The sequence below is a fragment of the Octodon degus genome, unplaced genomic scaffold (genome assembly GCF_000260255.1).
Source record: "Octodon degus isolate 3935 unplaced genomic scaffold, OctDeg1.0 scaffold00050, whole genome shotgun sequence".
NCBI lineage: Eukaryota > Metazoa > Chordata > Mammalia > Rodentia > Octodontidae > Octodon > Octodon degus.
The window spans coordinates 8,209,962-8,231,003 of record NW_004524626.1 but is presented as its reverse complement, the minus strand read 5'-3'; the positions used below and the strand labels follow the sequence as shown (position 1 = coordinate 8,231,003).

Here is a 21,042-nt window from a genome sequence, read left to right as displayed (position 1 = left end):
GTTCTAATGGTGTTTGTAAATAGGATCACAAGTCCGCATCTTGTACAGCAATTAACCACTAAGAAGAATATATGCAGTGTATTATTTGTTGAAAAATAAAAATAAAAACAAAAAAAAAAAATAAAGAAAGAAAAAAAAGTGGAAGAACAATGGGACAAGTGTCCTAGAAGCAAGGGGGCGATTCTGAGGGAGATTAATGGCAATATCTTTTTTTTTTTTTTTTTGCTTGGAGGTGACCTTGTTTGTAAACAAGATATTTCAGGCAGGTTCCCATTTCTACCAACTATGTACTTGATATAATAGTTTTTAAACAAAAATATCCTGGTATAGCTCTTGGGCTGTGAAGACTCCCAGGCTTGATAATCTTAGACTTGGGCACTGTTCCCTTCCTTCAGGGGAGCTGGGTTCCCCTTAGGCAATAATGGGCCATCCAGGCCCCCCCTCAAATGGGCTGAGCTGTCCTTCATGGTGAGGGCATCCTGGCCAGTGTGGGGCGCTGACCATCACTGGCCTCCACCTGCTCCAGGCCAGCAACATCCCTATTCCTGACAGCCACAGGTGTCCCAGGGGAAGGTGTAAACCTAGGTTCAGACACCTGGGGATCCCGTATCAGCATTCATGAGCTGAGTGGGGTAAAGACCAGCGATGTCACCACAGAGCTGACTCGAGAGCCCCAGGGACACGGCGCTGTGTCCAGCACAGTATCGGCCTCCATGGAGGGTCCTGGGGTGGGAACAGCTATGTTCCTGAGCTGACTGACAGCAGCGACACTGTTCAGCTGGGAGGGCTGCACCTGAGTTCTGCAGTGGACCTGCCATGGGGTGTGGTCTGCAAACTGTGCCGAGGCCAGGCTTTGGGGAAGGCGGCTTCTTGGGCCAGCAGCACACCTGAGGCTGCCCACCACTCTAGAGACATGGGTGCTGGCATGGGTGTCGGGAGCCCGCGTGGGGAGGAGGCGCACAGGGCCAGAGGTGAGGCGCTGTGGGGAAGAAATTGCAGGATGGGGGCGTGGACAGGGCTGTGGCAGTTTCATTCTAGAAGTGTGTGCCCAACAGAGGCAATAGCAGTGCACAGGCCTGGTGACACCTGCCCAGCAGGCCTGAGGTCAGCAAACAGGCCAGGGTGACAGAAGCAGAGGGCTGGGGGCCCTCACCCATGCCAGGGTTCTGTCAATCTGGAGAATGGCTCTAACGCCCATGGGCTTTCACACCTTCTTTAAGGGAATCAGGGTGCCTAGGCAGATTCTTCACAGACCGACAAAAGCTCCCCAGGACCATGTGCGAGGTCCCCACAGGCTGCCTGCCTGCCTGTCACCACGAGGCTCTGGCAATTCATTTGTTAGAAGGAAAACTAAAAAAAAAAAAAAGTTGGGGAGATAGCTCAGCAGCATAAGTACCTGCCTGGCAAACCCAAGGTTCTAAGTTCAGACCCCAGTACTGGAAAAAAAAAAGGAAAGAAAACGTTGAGCTAGGCATATTGGTACACACCGGTAACCACAGCACTTAGCAGGCTGGGAAAGGAGGATAGCTATGAATTCCAGACCAGTTGGGGCTACACAGCGAGTTCATGGCCAGCCTAGACTACTTACTAAGGCCCTGTCTCAACAAACACAAACGAACAAAAAAACACTGCCTGGAACCGTCGTGAAAGGGACTGGGACTGGACAGATGAGGAGGATAAAGTCAGCCTGGCCGGGAGCACCGTGCCTGTGACTGCTCCGAAGACCTGAGGAGGTCAGGAATCTGAGCACCTGGTCAGGCCCTGCCTTCTTGCTCTCACACCACCAGGCCGGAACCCAGGAGCTCTCTCCACTGCTACATGCCCCATTTTATTTATTTATTTGGCTACACATTCCCTTTTAGTTTCTACTTTGAGACAGCGTCTCTGAGCACCAGGCTGGCCTAAGAATGTCTCTCCATCCAGGTGAGAGCCCTGTATGAGCAGCTATTTCAAGTACTGGGGCTGCAGCCAGGGACCCGTGTGCGAAGGGTTCACTGGGAGCCACACCCAGGTCCCTGTCCTGACACGCACCTGGAACCTACTCACTAACCACACAGGGCCACAGTGCTGCATGGAGCCCACCCAGGCGGGAGGGCTGACTTCACCCGGTCCCCCCAAGCGGCCACTGTGACAGCTCTGCTCCCAGCCACACAGGCAGGGCGCTGGCTCCCAGGGGCCTTGACACTGCTGGAAACGCGGCCCTGGTCACTACTTGGTCACAGTCCAGCATGGGGGTCCTATGGAGCCCGGGTCACCTGGGCAGCACTTCCTCAGGCCACCGCTGCTGCCATGCATGTCACCACGCCAGGTGGCCAAGATCCAGCTCAGCCCTGTTAGGAAGGCCTCGGGACCTCCTGCCAGCAGGGGGCAGCAGTCACCCACAGGGGCTTCCAAAGCCAGAGGCTGGGCGGAGGACTGGGTGCCTGGGCACTGTGTTGCTGCATGTCAGAGGCCACCAGCCCACTCTAGCAGTTGTTCCTGCTGCTACTGCAAGCATCCCATGCCATGTCAGGCAGGTTCCTTGAAAGGCTAAGGAGGAGAAGGTTGGTCTCTGACAGAGGGGACACAGCAGAAAACCATGAGAACTGCCAAGTGACCATGACCCCACTGGTTCAATGCACTGAACATGTGCTGACAGGGACACACAAAGACATGTGACCACAGGGGAGCGGGGCTGTGCCTAGGTATCCATCTGCTGCCGCGTGTGAGGAAAAGACCAGGCCGTCACTCTGAGACCTCCGTTTTCTGCTTAAACCACCATGGCATCCCCTGGCCCCCAAGACCTGCCGGCCTGTTCCCAGGAAGCTGCCTAAGCCTCTGGGGGAACGAACCCAGCACAGACTCTACCTCTTGGCGACCTCCTCCAGCTCAGCTTTCAGTTTTCCCATTTCGATCTGCAGCCGGGCACGCTCACAGGCCGTCTCATCCAGGACCCTTCGGGCGTCAGCCAGCTCCGACTCATACAGCGCCTTGATGCCACTCACCTGGGGAGACAGCAGTGAAGGAGCTCTGCCCACAGCAACTGCCCTGAGCCCAACCCATGAAGACCTGGCACCCAGAGCCAGGGGACCACAGCCTGGGACACAGGGTGCCCCGTCACCCAGCTCAGCCTGGTGGACAGCCTCGAGGAAGCAGACAGCCTAGGTAACCACTTCTGGGATGAACTGGTGTTCCCTCCCTAAGTGCCAGCTCATAGCACAGGAGAGCACCTGGGCAATGAAGGAGCTCATGCCCCTGCCAGAGAACAGGCCTTAGCCCAAACCCATACAGGACACTCCAGGCCCTCAGCTTCTGTCATGGCCAATCAAGGTACATTTCCCATGTCCCTAGCTCTCAAAGCCAAAAACTCAGAGGGGCGTCTAATGGGAGTCTCCTTCAACATGGGGGCCCAGTCTCTGTGGAGGCATCTCGGGTGCTGTAGGGTACTAAGCAGCATCCCTGGCCTCCACCTGCCCTGTGTCAGATGCTCCCCAGTTATGACAACCCCCGTCTCAAGATCCGACCCAGAGCCCCATTGCCCAAGCTCAATTTTTAAAAAAATTTATTTATTTGTGTGTGTGTGTGGCCAGCTCAGCCCACCAGGGGGCGGGGCTGGCTGGCATGTAGTGCTGGGGGATTGAACCGCGGTCCCTGTGCTTTGCTGAGCTTGTTCTAAGTAGGTGCTTTAGACCACTGAACCATCTCACGAGCCCTCATTGCCCCAGCTCAGAATCACTGCTTCAATACATTTGTCTCCAGGTGACAACACAACTTTTGATGGAAAGCACGTCGCACCGAAGTTCCTGGGCTGTCCTGAGGCAGCCTGTGACTGGCTTCATCTCTCCTGGCCAACCTAGTCCCCGGGTGTCCCCACCAGGGCAGAGCCTCTCACTTCCCCAGCAAGGCACAGACTCCTGCCCCTTGTTCAGAGTGGTCCCCGCCCACCTGTGTGTGGGCCTACCCTCCGCCCTCCAGGGTCGACAGCTGCTGAAGGCCAGGGGACAATTAGCACCAGACCTCCGCACTTGTCCCTGGTGGGGGACCCCTCAGCCTGGTGCCTGTCTGCTCTACACATGCACCTGTCCTGCCCCAGTCGCATGCACCAGCTGGGAGCACTACTCGGGTTTCTTGCTAGCCTGCTGCCCTTCCCTAATCCTTGGAGGCATGTCCGGGATGTGTTTGAAACATGCACAGTACCGTCACTTCATACCCGCTAGTGCTCTCAGCACGGACAGCATGGCAGTATGTGGGCACTATGTGCGATGGCATGGCTGGGATCATTTGACCCAGCACCTCTGCTCCGAAGTGTGAACTCGGGAGACCCGGAAACACACCCAGAAATTCAGGCATGAATATCATGGCAGGACTGATCATAACCTACTGCCTGTGCCCCAAGCCCCTGTCCCAGACCAAGGGAGCCTGCAGGATCTTGGGGAGAGTGTGGGTGGTTGTATCATGAGGTGTGGGACCTTTAAGAGGAGGCCAACCTGCAGGGCTGGGACCATGATAAAACTTTTTTAAACCTTTTTAAAAATGTATTTAGTACAGGGTCTACAGGGTTCCATTACACAGATTGGACTTGTAGTGATCCTCTCGTTTACAGCCTCCCAAGAGCTGGGATTACAGGTGTGTACCATCACACCCAGTCTGTACCTCAGCGCACACCCAGGGACAGGGACAGCACAGCACACCGGGGATAGAATCCCGGTCCCCGCGTCTGCCTAAGCAGGCACTTTAATCTGTCGAGCTATCTGGCCAGCCCTAAACCTTTCTTCTTTGTAAGGTCTTTTACTCAGTGGAAGTGGCGTGGATGAGACATCCTGTCACCACTGCAAGGATTCTGATCAGTGCCCAGTGGTGCATTCCCTCAGCAGGTTGTGGGGTGAATAAAATGCCAGTTTTCACTGAAGACAAGATCAGTACTGAGTGCACCAGAACCCAGGCATGGCAAAGGAAAAATTTCAATTCTGAATCTGTACAGGGTATTTATCATCTTCCTGAGACAGGGTCTCACTGCAGTTCAGGCTGGCCTTGAGCTCATTTTGTAGCCCAGGCTTGTCTCAAACTTGCCATGGTCCTCCTGCCTCAGCCAAGTACTGGGATGAGAGGATTCAGCTCAGCTCAAAATTTTGCTATTTTAAGCTCAGTTGTTTAAGTGCCTGCTTAAACAAAGCCCTCAAGCTCAAGCTTCTCTGTTTCGAACCCAGATAGTCATGGCAAAAGAGAAATGCCCTAAAGGCATCTTCGGGCCTCCAAAAAAAAATTTTTTTTTTTTTGCTATTTTAGTCATTGTTAGGGTTTATGTCTAGATGTCTCACCAAAGACTCATGCTGCCATGGGGGGGCCTCTTGAAAATTGCTTGTTAAACTTGTACCTCTTGTTTTCATGCCCTGGCCTCAGCAGTTACAGTGTTTCCAGCTCGAGTCAACAGAGGGCCAGGGTCTTCTCTTTATAAATATCTTCAGACTGAGCAAGAGCTCACAAGAGATGGTGTAAGTGGGCCGGCCAGATAGCTCAATGGATTAAAGTACCTGCTTAGGCAGATGCTGGGGCCAGGAATTCGATCCCCCATCTGCCATGCCAGTCCTGCCCCTGGGGCATGCTGAAATGCAGATTGAGACTGGGCATGGTGGGGCACACCGGTAATCCCAGCACTTGGGAGGCTGAAAACAGGAGGGTTGGGAGCCCAAGCTGTGTAGTGAGACCCTGTAGACCCTGCACTAAATACATTTAAAAAAAGAGAGAGATGGTGTGAGTGCAATAGGTAGCCTGCATACAATATAAGGGAGGAAAAAAGGCCTGCCTCCCCCACCTTTTGTGCCACTGTTGCCTTGCTGTCTTCCGCCACCATGAGCTGCGGGAGCTGTGTCCTATCACCCTGCTTTGGAGACAGCTCATTATATACTGAAATTTCCACAAACTGTGGGCTACATGAGCCTTCCTTTCCTTTTTTTTTTTTTTTTAGTGGTACCAGGGATCAAACTTGGGACCATGTGCTTGCCAGGCAAGCACTTATTCCACTGAGCTAATAACTCCCTGGCCCAGCCAGCCTTCCTTTCCTTAATTTTGGGTGTCAGGTATTTTGTCTCAGCAACAGGAGAAAGGTGACTGAGACAGTCATCATGGTGCAACACAACTCGGAGGCCAGCTGGGGTAACTTTTTTTGTATTTTAGGGAAGGGTCTACAGGGTGTTCTGGGTCTCACTACTAGATTGGACTTGTAGTGATCTGCCTGTTTACAGCCTCCCAAGAGCTGGGATTACAGGCATGTGCCGCCACACCCAGTCTCCAGGCAGGGTAACTTAACAAGACCCTGTCTCAAATTTTCAATTAAAAAAAAAAAAAAAAATCAAAGAGCTAGGGGTATAGCCTCACATGGATTCTGGGTTCCATCCTTAGGACCTCCAGAAGGAAAAAGGAAAAGATTCCATTAAGGTATTGTTGAGGGAAGCACCAGGATGGTGGAGAGTAAGCAGCAGAGAAAGCGCCTCTCTGGGTGCTGCCGTCCAGGTGCTGGAACATGGAGGACGAAAGGGAAGCAGCTCCCCTGGACCCAGGAAAAATCTGAGGCATGAATTCAAGCCCACAGTGAGTGAGGCCGGGAGATAGCTCAGTGGCATAAGAGCCTCTCTGGCAAGCACAAGGTCCTGAGTTCAATCCCTGGTAACACAAAACAAGAGAGAGTGAAAGGAAAAGCTTCAATCAGGAGGAAGAAGGCAGCCTTCTCCCTGAGATGGAACTCACTGCATGAGAAGAGCGATTCAGGGCTGGAGAGATGGCTCAGTGGTCTAAAGCACCTACTTGGAACAAGCTTAGCAAAGCACAGGGACCACGGTTCGATCCCCCAACACCACATGCCAGCCAACCCCGCCCCCTGGTGGGCTGAGCTGGCCACACACACACACACACACACATAAATAAATTAATTAATTTAAAAAAAAAAAAAAAGAGAGAAGAGCGATTCAAACTTGCAGCCACACAGTGACTGCTGGTGAGCGCCTCCACGGAGACATGGCGATAAAGGGAGTACTGGATGCGAAGGACTGCACTAGCTGGTGGTGAGCGCTGAGGGCCCAGCCAGCCCACCTGAGAGAGAAATGGCTGGGAGCTAGTCAGAAGGGCTGACTGAACTCAGAACTCAGCGCTACTGTGCGCTCTATCCAGTGGCTCCCAGCTGGGCTCAGGCCCACAGAAAGTGTGCTGATGGCCGCAGGTCTCAGCCAGAAGGTGCGGGCTCGCTGCACTTACCCTACCTAACAAAAAGCTACGACTGGCTTGCTGAGACAGACAGGTACGGACCCAGACTCTGTCTCTACACACCATCCACCAGGATAGCAGACACACCTGGAAGCAGACAGATCCATCAGTCTCTCTTGTTTGTTCATTGCTATCATTTTCTTTCTCTCCTTCACTGTTTGATCTTGCTTTTATATGAGTATGAATGTGGTTTCCAGCCTCTTTGTGGTTGTGGTTCTGTTCTTTTTATCTCTTCCTTCTCTTTCCCTCCTGTGCTCTGTCCTAGTTTCCCAAAGTTAGCGTTCCTTTTTTTTTTTTTTGGTACTGGGGACTGAACTCAGGGCCTGACCTCACGCTTAACAGGCAGGCGGCTGAACCATCTCCCCAACCCTGTTCTAGCTTTTCCTGAATCTCTTTTAAACTTTAACCCCTGAGAGAAAGACTGACATATTAAGGACTTTATACTGCATACAATTTTCTGATCTGTTTTAGATTTTGGTATATTACCACAAATTTAGTTCATATGGTTAAAGGTGGCCAATTAATGGTTACCTCACTTTGTCATTTTCTAGGCTGTGACTGTTGTGACTATTATTGCTGATGGCACCACTTTAGCCAAAAGTGACAAAAATGTTCTAAACAGCTGTCCTCCCTAGTATTCCAAGACTGAAGCTGACTAAAGGTCATAGAAAATACTGTGGCACAGTACCAGAGAACCAGGTGCTAGGCCCAACGGGCGGCCGCTTCTCATGCCCAACAAAGTGAAGATGTAGGATCTTACAACAGACTCAAAACCTAAAAACCAGTTATACTTGATAGATACCCGGAGAAACAGCCATTTCCTAAGAGTTCTAACTAGTAGCAATAAAGCAACACACAACAGGCAATTTACAAGCATCACATCAGGAATTTAAGCATAAAAAGAAAATAAGAAGACACTCAAATAAAATGCAACCCCAGACACCCAGCTCACCAAAGGCAAATCCAGGGGGCAGTGAGGTGGGATAATCCGAAAGCCACCCAGTTGGCCTCTCTGTTGCCTTGTTTGTTTTTCACCTTTTTTGATTTTACCGTATTTTTTTGGTTGAATTGTTTTTTAGGGAAGGTTTTATGTTTTGTTTTTGGTGCCAAGGATCGAACCCAGGGCTTCCAGCTTGCAGGCAAGCATTCTACCATTGAGCCAAATCCCCAGCCCCTAGCTGGCCTCTCTGAATTGGCAATAACAAACCAAGTCAATGAGATTCGAGGGAAAATAATCAAATCAGAAATAATTTCTCACACAACTGCAGAGATGGTGTCCACAATGAGAACTAGTGACTCTACAGCAAATCCAGACAAAAAGGAGAAGAGCTCAAGAAAACTGGAAACCACGAATGCCGAGCATAGGAAAGAAACAGGATCCGTAGGCAGATTTGAGCAGACATCTAAGAGAATAAAAATTCCATGCAGAGAATCTGCAGCAGATTAAGCCAATGTGAGGACATCTCAGACCTAGCAGACAAGCACTGTGGTTAGTGATCATGAAAAGAAAGATTCCTTAAAAACGGCACAGAGGAGGCTGACATGCAGCTCAGTGGTACAGCGTCTGCCTGGCAAGTGCCCCCAAAAGATTTAAAAAGTCAACGGACCAAGACAAACCAACCCAGAGCTGCCGAATGGGGCAAAGAATAACTTAAGATTGACTGGAGTCAATGAAAAGCAGGAGACAGCACAAATGATATAAAAAATGTTCACAGCCATCTTGGAAGAAAACTTCCTTGATAGGGAAAGAGAATTTGACACAAAATAAGTGAGGCATACAGAACTCCAATTAGCCATGATCAAAAAATATCTACATCCAGGTATGTCATGGTGAAGATTCCTGAAAGTCAACACAAGAGCAGAATCTTAGAAGCATTAGGAAAAGAAACAAATCACTTATAAAGGAAAGCCCACTAGAATCACAGTTGACCTCTCAGCATAAAGCCTCAAGTCAAGGAGAGCTTGAAGTAAAGTATTTCAACCTGTAAAGGAAACAACCTCCAGCCCAGATTGATGTACCCACAGAACTATCTTTGAAAATTTAATGGAGAAATAGATACTTTCATGACAAAGAACAGCTGAGGAAATTCATGGCCACCAAATTCATGCTCCAAAATGTCCAGAAAGACATTCTAAAAAGAGGTAACAAGGACTACGACTCCAAGAGTCCCAACAGAAGGAATATGCCAAGCAAGGCAAACAAACAGAGGGAGGGGGAAGGGGGGAAAAACAAGAAAAATAACATGACAATAATAAATCAATACATATCAGTTATAACTATCAATGTTTTTTTATCTCAATTCACCAATCAAGACATAGACTCCCTGGTTCCACCAAAAAAAAAAAAAAAAAAAAAGACAGGCTGGCAGAATGGATCAAGATGGAAGATCCAAGGCTGCTTTGGCAGTACATATACTAAAAATGGAAGAAGAAAGATCCAACAATATGCTTCATACAGGGGCTGGTGAGATGGCTCAGTGGTCTAAAGCACCTACTTGGAACAAGCTTAGCAAAGCACAGGGACCGCGGTTCAATCCCCCAGCACCACATGCCAGCCAGCCCTGCCCCCTGGTGGGCTGAGCTGGCCACACACACGGGCTGAGCTGGCCACACACACACATAAATAAATAAATTTAAAAAAAAAATATGCTTCATACAAGAAACACAATCCAAAAAGAAATACAGGGCCAGGAGATAGCTCAGTGTTCTAAGTGCCTGCCTGGCAAGTGCAAGGACCTGGGTTCGATCCCTGGCACCACACGCCATGCAGGCCCTGCTTTAGGCATGCTATGCTGGCCACCGAAACTGGGCGTGGTAGCACACGTCTGGGATTCCAGCACTGCAGAAGCAGACACAGGAGGATCACTACACGTCTGAGCTGTGTAGCAAGACCACGAACCAAATTTTTATTTTATTTTTTTTGTATTTTAGGGAAGGGTCTTCAGGGTGTTGAGGGTCTCACTACTAGATTGGACTCGTAGTGATCTGCTTGTTTACAGCCTCCCAAGAGCTGGGATTACAGGCACCGGGGGCACCACCACACCCAGTCTCAATTGCTGTCCCAGCACACCCCAGGGGTGGGGCCAGAACAGCAGGCCCGGGAATCGAACCCCCAGACCTTGCAGGTGCTTTAATCCTCTGAGCTATTCGGCCAGCCCCCAAATTTTTTAAAAAAGAAATGAATAGACTGAAACTCAAAGCATGGAAAATAATACTCCATTTTCCAGGAACCCAGAAAAAAGCAGAGGTAGCTATTCTATGTGCAAACAAAGCAAATTTCAAGACAAGCCTAAGGGAGCTAAAAGTCACTATATCCTTGTAAAGGGAACAATCCAAGAGGAAGGGATAACAATCATAAACATATATGCAATAAATGGTATGCCTAATTATATAAAATATTAATAGATATGAAAAATTAAACACTAATCAATGTATTGGGGGATCTCAATAGTCCCCTGTTATAAAAAAGACATATTGGGCTGGGGAGATGGCTCAGTAGAATAAGCGCTTCCCTGGCAAGTGCAAGGGCCTTAGTTCAAACCCCAGTTCCACAAAAAGACAGACAAAAAAAATCAACAATATGAACTAGACAAAAAAAATCAACAATGACATATTAGAGGGGTGAGGAGATAGCTCAGTGGCTTAAGCACCTGTCTGGCAAGTGCAAGGTCCTGAGTTCAATGCCCAGTATCGCAAAAAAAAGAAGAAAAGAAAAATAAATATATTATGGGCTGGGGAGCTAGTTCAGCCATCTAAGTGCCTGCCTGAAAAGTGTAAGGACCCAGGTTCGGTCAGCAATACCCCATGCTGTGCCAGCCCCAGAACCCTGGGCGAGCCAGGCATTGTGGTGCATGCCTGTAATCCCAGCACTGGGGAGGCTGAGACAGGATCACTGTAAATCCAAGCTGTGTAGCGAGAACCTGTACCAAATAAATAAAGAGAAGAATAAACAAACGAACAAAGAAATAAAAGAAAGAAAAAGATAAAGAAAGTAGGGTTGCAGAGATGGCTCAGTAAAAAATAACCGCTTGCCTGGCAAGCTCAAGGGCCTGAGTTCAATCCCCGGTTCCACCAAAAAAAAAAAAAAAAAAAAAAAAAAAAGGATAAAGAAAGTGCGGGGGGAATGGCTTAGCAGCAAAAGTGCCTGGCCTGGCGAGCTCAAGGTTCTTAATTTGATCCCTGGTTCAAAAAAAAAAAAAACCCCTAGAACTGAACCAAACTTTTCAACAAGTAGACATTGAAGATGTCTACAGTATTCTACCCTACATCAGAATTCATATTCTGAGGCTGGCGTGACAGCTCGGTAGACTAAAGTGCCTGCTTAGACAAGCGCATGGACCACAGTTCAATACCTGGCACCACATGCCACACCAGCCCCGCCCTAGAGCGGGCTGAGCTGGCCAGAGTCCGGCCATGGTGGTACATGCCTGTAATCCCAGCACTGGGGCCAGGGAGATGGCTCAGTGGAATAAGTGCTTCCCTGGCAATCGTGAGGGCCTGAGTTCAATCCCTGGTTCCAACAACAAAAAAAATTTGTTCCCCGGTTCCACAAAAAAAGAAAATAGCGTAGCACTAGCAAAAACAAACAAACAAACAATAAAAAAATAGACCTGAAGATCAAAGGAAAGGGTCAGAAGATGCAGAAACAACTCCAGACGTATTCAACCATTATTTTATTTATTTATTTTTTTAAAATTATTTATTTATTTATTTTTATTACATTTATTTATTGTGTGTGTGGCCAGCTCAGCCCACCAGGGGGTGGGGCTGGCTGGCATGTGGTGCTGGGGGATCGAACCGCGGTCCCTGTGCTTTTGCCAAGCTTGCTTCAAGTAGGTGCTTTAGACCACTGAGCCATCTCTCCAGCCCCTATTTATTTATTTTTGTAACAGGAATTGAACTCAAGATCCTGTGCTTACGAGGCAAGTACTATGCCACTGAGCTATATCCCCAGGCCTGCCACCTTATTTTTGACAAAGTGCCAAACATATTCACTGGAGGGAAGACAGCCTCTTTAATACATGGTGCTGGAAAAACTGGCTCTGCACACACTGAAGATTAAAACTGGACCCATAAATTTCACCATGCACTAAATTCAAAATGGATCAAAGATTTAAATATGAAAACAGAAACATTAAATCTGCTGCAAGACAGAATACATAAAACTCTTGAAGACATTGGTACAGGAAAGACTTTATGAATAAAACCCAACTGCATAGGAACTATTACAAAGAATCAACAATTGAAATCTCATCTTAATTTCTTTTATAATTTTTTAACAATCGTTTATTCATTTTTTTATTTGGTACAGGGTCTGACTACGCAGCTCAGACTTGTAGCATTCTTCCTATCATGGGTGCCAATTTTCTGTGTTTCTCCTTTCAGTACTGGGAATGGAAGCCAGGGCATTGAATGACACCCCCAGTTCTTTTTTAGACACTTAGTCTCCTTTTGAGACAGAGTTTTACTAAATGCTTAAGGCTGGGCAATTCACAATCCTCCTGACTCAGCCTCTCAAAATGTTTGGTTGACAGGCCTGTGCCATCACACTGAACTCTTGATTTTTTAAAAATATTTTATTTATTTTTTTATTTGGTACTGGGTCTCATTACGCAGCTACGACTCACAGTGACCCTCCTGTTTCAGCCTCCCCAGAGCTGGGATTACAGGCCACCCCGTCCAGTTTCAGTGACCAGCATGGTGCACCCAGAGTTCTGGGGTCAGCACAGCGTATGGTACCAGGGATCGAACTGGGCGCCTTACGCTTGCCAGGCAGGCACTTAGACTGTGGAGCTATCTCCCCAGCCCCTAAAACCTCACCTTATTAAAAAGCTTTCTTTGGTCTTTTTGAGACAGGGTCTCGCTATGCAGTTCAGCCATCCTTAAGCTCATTTTGTAGCCCAGGTGGTCTTGAACCCACAATGATCTTCCTATCTCAGCCTCCTGAGTGCTGGCATTCCAGACATGTGCCACACCTGGCCTAAAAAGTTTTTGCACAGCAAGAGAAACCACCAAGAGTGAAGAGACAACCCACAGTGTGGGAAAAAATGTCTGCCAGCCATTCCTCAAAACTATTGAGTTTTTTTGTTTTGGCTATTTCAGGCTGCCTTAAGAGCAGGTCTGGCACAGCTTCGGGAGCTGGGAATCAAACCGCGGACATATGCGCTTGCCTGTATTTACTCAAGCAGCGCTTTAAACAACTGACTATCCGGCAAAGATGCAAAGCAATCTTTTTTTTTTTTTTATTTTTTGTCGGAACCGGGGATTGAACTCAGGCCCTTGCAACTACCAGGCAAGCGCTTATTTTACTGGGCCATCTGCCCGGCCCAAAACTATTGAGAATGTATAAAGAACTCAATAAATGCTTGCCTGGCAATTAAGTGCTTTCCTGGCAAGTGCAGGGTCCCAAATTCAATCCCTGGTACTCCAAAACAAACAAACAAACAAACAAGAACTCAAAAATATCAGGCCTTGGGGCTGGAGAGATGGCTCAGTGGTCTAAAGCACCTACTTGAAACAAGCTTGGCAAAGCACAGGGACCTCGGTTCGATCCTCCAGCACCACATGCCAGCCAGCCCCGCCCCCTGGTGGACTGAGCTGGCCACACACACACACACACACACACACACACACACAATAAATAAATGTAATAAATAAAAATAAATTTAAAGAAAAAATATATCAGGCCTCTCAAATTTAAAGACCTAGTCCTCAAATGGGTATCTGAGATGAATATACACTTCTCAGATGAAGAAATACAAATAGCAAATAAATACATGAAAAAATGTTCAACATCACTGGTTATTCAGAGATGCAAATTAAAAATAACACTGAAGCCAGGCATAGGGCCACATACCTGTAATTCTAGCACTTGGGAGGCTGAGGCAGAAAAATTGTTGGGAATTCGAGACAACCTGGGCTACAAAGCGAGCTCAAGGCCAGCCTGAACTGCACACACAGTGAGACCCTCTTTCCCTCCAAAAAAAAAAAAAAAGACAAAATAACACTGAGGTGGGCCGACCAAATAGCTCAGTGGATTAAAGCATCTGCTTAGCCCGACACAGGGGTCAGGGGCCAGCCCCCGGGGCACACTGAGACAGAGACTGAGACTGGGCGTGGTGGTGTACGCCTATAATCCCAGCTCTTGGGAGGCTGTAAACAGGAGGATCACTATGAATCTGATTTACATAGTGAGACCCTGTACACCCTGTCCTAAATACAAAAATAAATAAGTAATAATAACACTGAGATTCCATCTCACCCCTGAAAAAAATGGCTATTATCAAGAAATAATTCCGGGGCTGGTGAGATGGCTCAGTGGTCTAAAGCACCTACTTAGAACAAGCTAAGCTAAGCAAAGCAAAGCACAGGGACCATGGTTCAATCCCCTCCCCATGCCAGCCAGCCCCACCCCCTGGTGGGCTGAGCTGGACACACACACACACACACACACACACACATTTAAAAAAAAACATTCACTCTAATTTAAAAAAAAAAAGATACTGTTCAGGGGTCCAAGGAGATAGCTCAGTAAAATAAGCTCTTCCCTGGCAAGCGCAAGGGCCTGAGTTCAATCCCCTGTTGGGGGGGGCATGTTCATGTCACTGGATTGTTGGTGCACACCTGTAATCCCAGCACTTAGGAGGCTGAGGCAGGAAGAACACTGCATATTCAAGGCCAGGCTGGGACACATGGTGAGTTCAAGGCCAGCCTCAACTACATAGCCAAACCCCTTCTCAAAAAACAAAAAATTGTTCATCTCATCTCTACTGTAATTATGAGGAAAAACTCAGACAACATCTCAGTTGAAGGGCATCCTACAAAAATTCTGACTGCTTCTTTTCAATACTGTGCAGGGTAACAGAAGTAGGAGTCTGAGAAATAGTCACACCCCAAGGAGCCCCTCCAGTCCCAAGAACTATGTAATATGGGACCCAAGGACAGAAAAGGACACTAGCAGAATACTGAGGAGACCTCAGTCAAATATGGATCTCATTGCTTTTCTGTTTTTCCTAACAGGGTCTCACTGGCCCTGAACTCAAGAGAGCCTTCCGCCTCAGCCTACACGTGCTGGGATGACAGCTGTGCCACAGCTGCTAGTGGTTGTTTGGTTTTTTTTTCTTTTTTGGCGGAACCGGGGATTGAACTCAGGCCCTTGTGCTCGCCAGGCAAGCGCTTATTCTACTGAGCCATCTCCGCAGCCCCACTACTGCTTTAGTAACAAGGATTGTAACAGATCTACAAAGTTCAGCCCACAGGCCAATTTGGCCCCACCTGTTCCCACTCAGCCCAAAGCGAGAATTGCTCTTAGGTTTTCAAATGGCACAGAGCAGGAAGGAAAGGGGACATTGATTTGTGACACCAGCAAATCATAGTGAACTCACATCTCAGGGTAGTAAGTGAAGTCTCCTGGCACACAGCATGGTCCATTTATGTATGTGCCATCCAGAGGCAGAGACGAGGCCATCTGACTGAAACACTGACTCTGGCCCTGTGCACACAACACTTGCACCACCTACACACACACACACACACACACACACACACACACACACACACACACACGGCAATGCATGCAACCTCACAGAGCCCCTCTCAGCCAGGACAGGTGGCCTAGCAGCTGTAGGGGCTGTGGCAGGGACTCTTGTCTAGTGTCACCCCATGGCCTCCTATGAGTGCCACGCTTGAAAAATCCCAACAGATGAGCAAGCACATGCTGGGGTGGGGGTGGGGGTGGAGATGACCCGAGGTGACCTGCCCCTGGGTGGCACAGATGCACACAGTGTACAGCTTGGCTGGGGTTTCCCTGCTCACCACTTCCTCGGGCGGGCCAGCCCTCCTGTATGCCTGCAGAAATGTAACACGCCTGGGCAGGTGCCCCCAACAGTGACCTCTCTCCAACATCCCCCACTGGGACATTCACGCCATAGTCCACTCCACCAGTACAACATACCAAAGAACATCCCCATGCAGGCACAGTGTCCACACCTGCCCTGGTTCTGCTGTCACCGTGAGAGGTGAGGGCAGGGGACAGAAGAATGGGGGCAAGATGGCTTCAGGAAGCAAGCAAGAGGCCCCCCACCTGCTCCATGCAGTGCTGTCTCCTCCAGCTGTGATAACCACTGCTCCCTAAAGGAGGCAAAGGATGCCCTGGGGACAATGCTCCACATGACACCCCAGGGACCTCAGTGAACCCCAACCGTAGCCCTCCTGGCCATGCAGGTCACGCCTGGATGCTACATGACCACCCAGCAGCAGCCCCGCCCCTCGACCTGGGGTCCCCACAGCCATCCACTAATGGCAATATTAGTCCCCAGAGCGGTCCCAGGACATACCCTGCAGACACTGATCACCAGGGACTGGCCAGGGTCACCCACTATGGGACTCCCCTGGCTCCCACTGAAGACTGATTGTCCTGTGTTCTGACCAGCTTTGTGGAGTTGCGACACAGGAGCTCCTCGGCTCACAGGTAGGTGGCCAGGAGGCTTCCCCGCAGTGGCTTGTCCAGCAGGGGTCAGTATGGGCAACTCTCACAGGTTTCCAGGTCCTGCATCCCCAGGGGTCTGCAGGACAAAGAGGGCCTGAGAGGACACGGTGCCTCAGGACTTGAGAGCCTGACACAACCTGCAAGACTGGACCCAGCCACGACCTCGGGGATGCTGTGCATGCTCCACCAGCTGCCAACTCTCCCCACTTGCCTACGGCGATACTGAGGAGGCTCCAGGAGGCCCAGGGCTCTGTGCAAGATCACACAGATAAAAGCAGGGCCCTCACTCAACCAGGATTCACAGGACCCTCCACAGCCCTGGAGCACAATAGGGTTTTCTGTTTCTGAGCATCCCCTGGCACCTACAGCAGTGACAAATGACTCCTGGAAGTACTTGCTCTGAAGCAGTGCATCATTATGCCACCTGTCTCAAAGGGGTTAGGTGACTTGCCTGAGGCCACTCACAGGGTTAAGAGGCGAACAGAAAAAGACCCTCCTGAACCTCAATTCACCGGGCCTCCAGAATCAGGCCATAGATGGGAGACCTCAGGGTGGAGAAGGAATCCCCTATACGACACTGCTCAGCCCCCGCCAAGACCTCCTACTCCCGTCCTGCAGAAGACAGGGAAGCCCCGGCCTGCCCCAAACCCCAACAACTCTTGCTGCATCAACTGCCTCAAGCCTGCCTGCTGGCACCCTCAGGTGGGTGAAGGGGAGACCAGGCCACTGTGCCCAACTCTGGGCCACCCAGATTCCCCACAGAACCCTCCCTAGACCCCCCCATCCATCTCAGACCCAGAGTGGGGGGACCTGACCCCACTTATAAGGACCTCCCCTGGATTCTCCCCAGAATTCCATGAGAAGACCAAGTGAGCCCTTGCCCTCCTTTTCCTCAGAGATCAGAGACACCCCCATCCCTTCCTGGAATGGAGTACCCATGAGTATCTAGCCAAGATGCCCTTATGCTCAGTTAGGGGTGAAGTCTACCCTGAATTAAACCTCCTCAGTCAGGAGTCCTCCAAACCTCCACAAAATCATATGAAAGATAAGGCATGAGACCTCAAGACTGCAGCCTGGCCCTCATAGAACCCCAACTCCTGAGGACCCCTTGCTGGGTAGAATGGCTCTGTCTGCACTCTTCCCTAGAAGGACTGTAAAATCACTTTTGGGAGACCTCCCAAAGGAGGCCTCTGCCCCTCTGTTCCTCTTGCTGAGAGATTCCACCAAAATCTCTCATCACTGAGTAGGTAGGGTTTGCCCAGTCCGACACACCTGTCTTTAGGGTTCCCCGAGCCACTAGAGATCCCCAGGACAGCTGGGCCATCACCTCCTTGAGATTGCCCCAAGATCCCTCACACTAGGGAAGGCACCGCCCGCCTGGTCTGCCTCCTCACTGAAAATCCTAAGGACCCCAAAGGACAACCACGGCCTGCATCTCTCAGCTGGGGTCCACAGAAACACTCCGTGGACCCCTGTGTCTGGGGTATCCCTAGATATTAGACACCTTAGTGGGCGGGGCTTGCCAGGTCTGCGTCCCTGCTCCTGAGTCTCTTGGAAACCTCAGGAGGTTCTCAGGACAACCCCTGGTCTGTACTCTTCGATGAGGAGTCCCTGAAACACCCTGGGGAACCCCAAGAAAATGAGATCTGTCAGGTCTGCACCCCACACTCGGGGTCCTCGAAATCTCCTCGGACCTCCTAGAGGGCGGGGCATGCCCAGTCTGGATGCCTGGGGTCGGGGTCCCCTCGGAGCTCTCAAGAACCCTCGGTGGGCGGGGCTTGCATGGCCTGCACCTGCTCCTCGGGGATCCCCGAATCCCCAGGGGTCCCTAGGGAGCCCCCAGCCGGTACCCCTGCTCCAGGTCTCCCAGCCCTCCTAGCACCGCGGTGTGCTTCGCTTCCCCGCTGGGTCCCCTCTGATCCCGCGGACCCCACACACCTCGCGCGTGGTCACCTCCTCACGCTCGGAGATCTTGAGCAGCAGCCGGTCGTTCTCGAGCTCGAGCGCGCGGACGCGGTCGATGTAGTGCGCCAAGCGGTCGTTGAGCTCCCGCAGCTCCTCCTTCTCCTGCAACCGCGACAGGCGGGTGGGCGACAGCGGGGTGGCGGGTCCGGCCGCGCGGCTGGGCAGCGGCGAGGCCATGGCGGCGGTTGCTCGCGGCCTGCTCGGATCGCGACGGCGGCCCCGTCTCGGCGCGCTCATTCAATCCGCACCGCGCAAGATGGCGCCACCACCACCCACCGCCGCGTGGGGCACGCCGGGACTTGTGGTCCTCCAGCCGCCGCGCGGGGTCCGCCGGGAGTTGTAGTCTCTGGGCGTCGAGTACAGGCGAGGCACACCGGGAGTTGTGGTCTTCAGCTGACTCTCGCTTGGAGTTCCCGAAGCCTCTCTCTTGACCCGACGTGTAGGTGGAAATGGAGGGATGACATCGTGTAAGCAAAGCAGACAGAAAGACGCTGCATATTCTGAGTCATGTGTGAAAGCTAAAAATCGGGGGCTTGGCCTTAGCTCAGTTGTTTAAGTGGCTGCTTCCACAAAGCTGTCAGCCTCAGGTTGCTGTAGTTCGATCCCCACAACACACCAGCCAGCCAAACCACCCCTTAGGGCATTTAGAGCAAAAAAAAAAAAAAAAAAAAAAAAAAAAAAAAAAAAAAAGAAAGCTAAAAATCTTAATCTCATGGGGCTAGGGTTCATGAGTGGACGCTTACTTAGCCTATATAAACCCTGGGTTTTATCCCCAGCACTTCCAGAAAAATTAAAAACAGCCGGGCATGGTGGCGCAGGCCTGTGATCTCAGCACTGGGGAGGATGAGGGAGAAGAATCACCAAGAGTTTAAGGCCAGCCTTGGCTACATGGTAAATTCAAGGCCAAACTGAACTGCATAGCAAGATCCTATCTAAAAAAAACAAACAAAGCACAGTGGATTGTCTGTAGTTCTCAGTGTCCTATTATACATTTTATGAGGAACTTGAGGAGAGGAGATCAAATACTTCAAAGAAATGATGAGCTGGAAATACTGATATGATCAGCACACATTGTATGTGTGCATTACATCACAGCCTGGCCCATAAATTATTAGTTTATTTATTTATTTGCTTTTTTTTATGTATTTGGTACAGGGTCTCACTATGCAGCTTGGTCTCATGGTGATCCACCTATTTGCAGCCTGGGGTTACAGGCAGGCACCACCATGCCAGTCTCTGTAGCTGGCTCAGTACATCCATGGGCGGGGCCGGTGCAGCCTGTGGTGCTGGGGATTGAACCCTGGTCCCTGTGCTTGCCTAAGCAGGTGCTTAATCCACTGAGCTATCCCACTGAGCTATCTGCCTTGTTTGTTTTTTTTTTTAATTAATTTATTTATTTATCTGTGTGTGTGTGGCCAGCTTAGCCCACCTAGGGGCGTGGCTGGCTGGCATGTAGTGCTGGGGGATTGAACCACGGTCCCTGTGCTTTGCTAAGCTTGTTCTAAGTAGGTGCTTTAGACCACTGAGTCATCTCACCAGCCCTATCTCTGGCCTTCTGTTGCAAGTATTAGGTGTTAACTAAAAAGGGGGGAAATACAGGTTTGGCACATGCCTGTCATTCCGCCTACTGGGGTGGCTGAGGCAGGAGGATGGCAAGTTCCAGGCCAACCAAGGCAACTTAGCCACTTAGCAAGACCCTGCCTCAAACTGGGCCTGATGGCCCACACCTGTAACCCCGGCACTAGGGAGGTTGAGGCAGGAGGATCACTGTGAGTTTGAGAACAGCCTGGGTTACAAAATGAGCTCAAGTCCAGGCTGAACTGCATAGCAAGACCCTGTCTCAGAATAGAAAAGGGCCCGCAATGGTGGAGCTCTATGTCAAGGTTCTGTTTTCCTTCCCCAGGAGCAAAGAAAGAAAGGCAGCAAGCCTCTAAAAACTCGTCCAGTGAGAGAAGTCAGAGCCTCTGCCCCCGCAAGCCACATTGTAGCTTGCCACGTACATAAGATGTCCCAGAAGAGGGTGTCTAGGGATAAAAGCTCAACAAATTGAGGTGAATGATCTCATTGGATTTTCTCAGTGACTCACAAGTCTGGCAGCTCCCATCTGTGAGTAGAAAGGGGGTCCGGAGCCCAGCACAGGAGGTAGCTGTACAGGTAGAAAGAGGGTTGATTGAGCAGAAATAAGGAACAATGCTTAAACAAGAGGAGAGACCGGCTTTGATCCCGCCAGCTCCGCCCCCCAGGGGCGCTGAGCCTGCCGGTGTGGTGCTGCTTGTCTGTAATCCCAGCGCTGGGGAGGCTGAAACCAGGATTACTACTAGTCCAAGCTGTGTAGTGAGACCCTGTACCAAAAA

At 50.2% G+C, this 21,042-nt stretch overlaps 1 protein-coding gene across 1 annotated transcript in view; it reads right to left on the bottom strand.

Moving 5' to 3' along the window:
* Positions 1 to 18,928, bottom strand: part of Lmnb2 (lamin B2) — a 27,352-nt gene extending 8,424 nt beyond the window's left edge. Inside the window, exons 1-2 of the mRNA XM_004632738.2 lie at positions 18,662 to 18,928; positions 2,848 to 2,984 (exon numbers count right to left, since the gene is read on the bottom strand). Of these exons, the coding sequence (XP_004632795.1) occupies positions 2,848 to 2,984; positions 18,662 to 18,925 (401 nt within the window). The 5' untranslated portion in view covers positions 18,926 to 18,928. The remainder of the gene's footprint in view (positions 1 to 2,847; positions 2,985 to 18,661) is intronic.
* Positions 18,929 to 21,042: the final 2,114 nt, after the last annotated feature.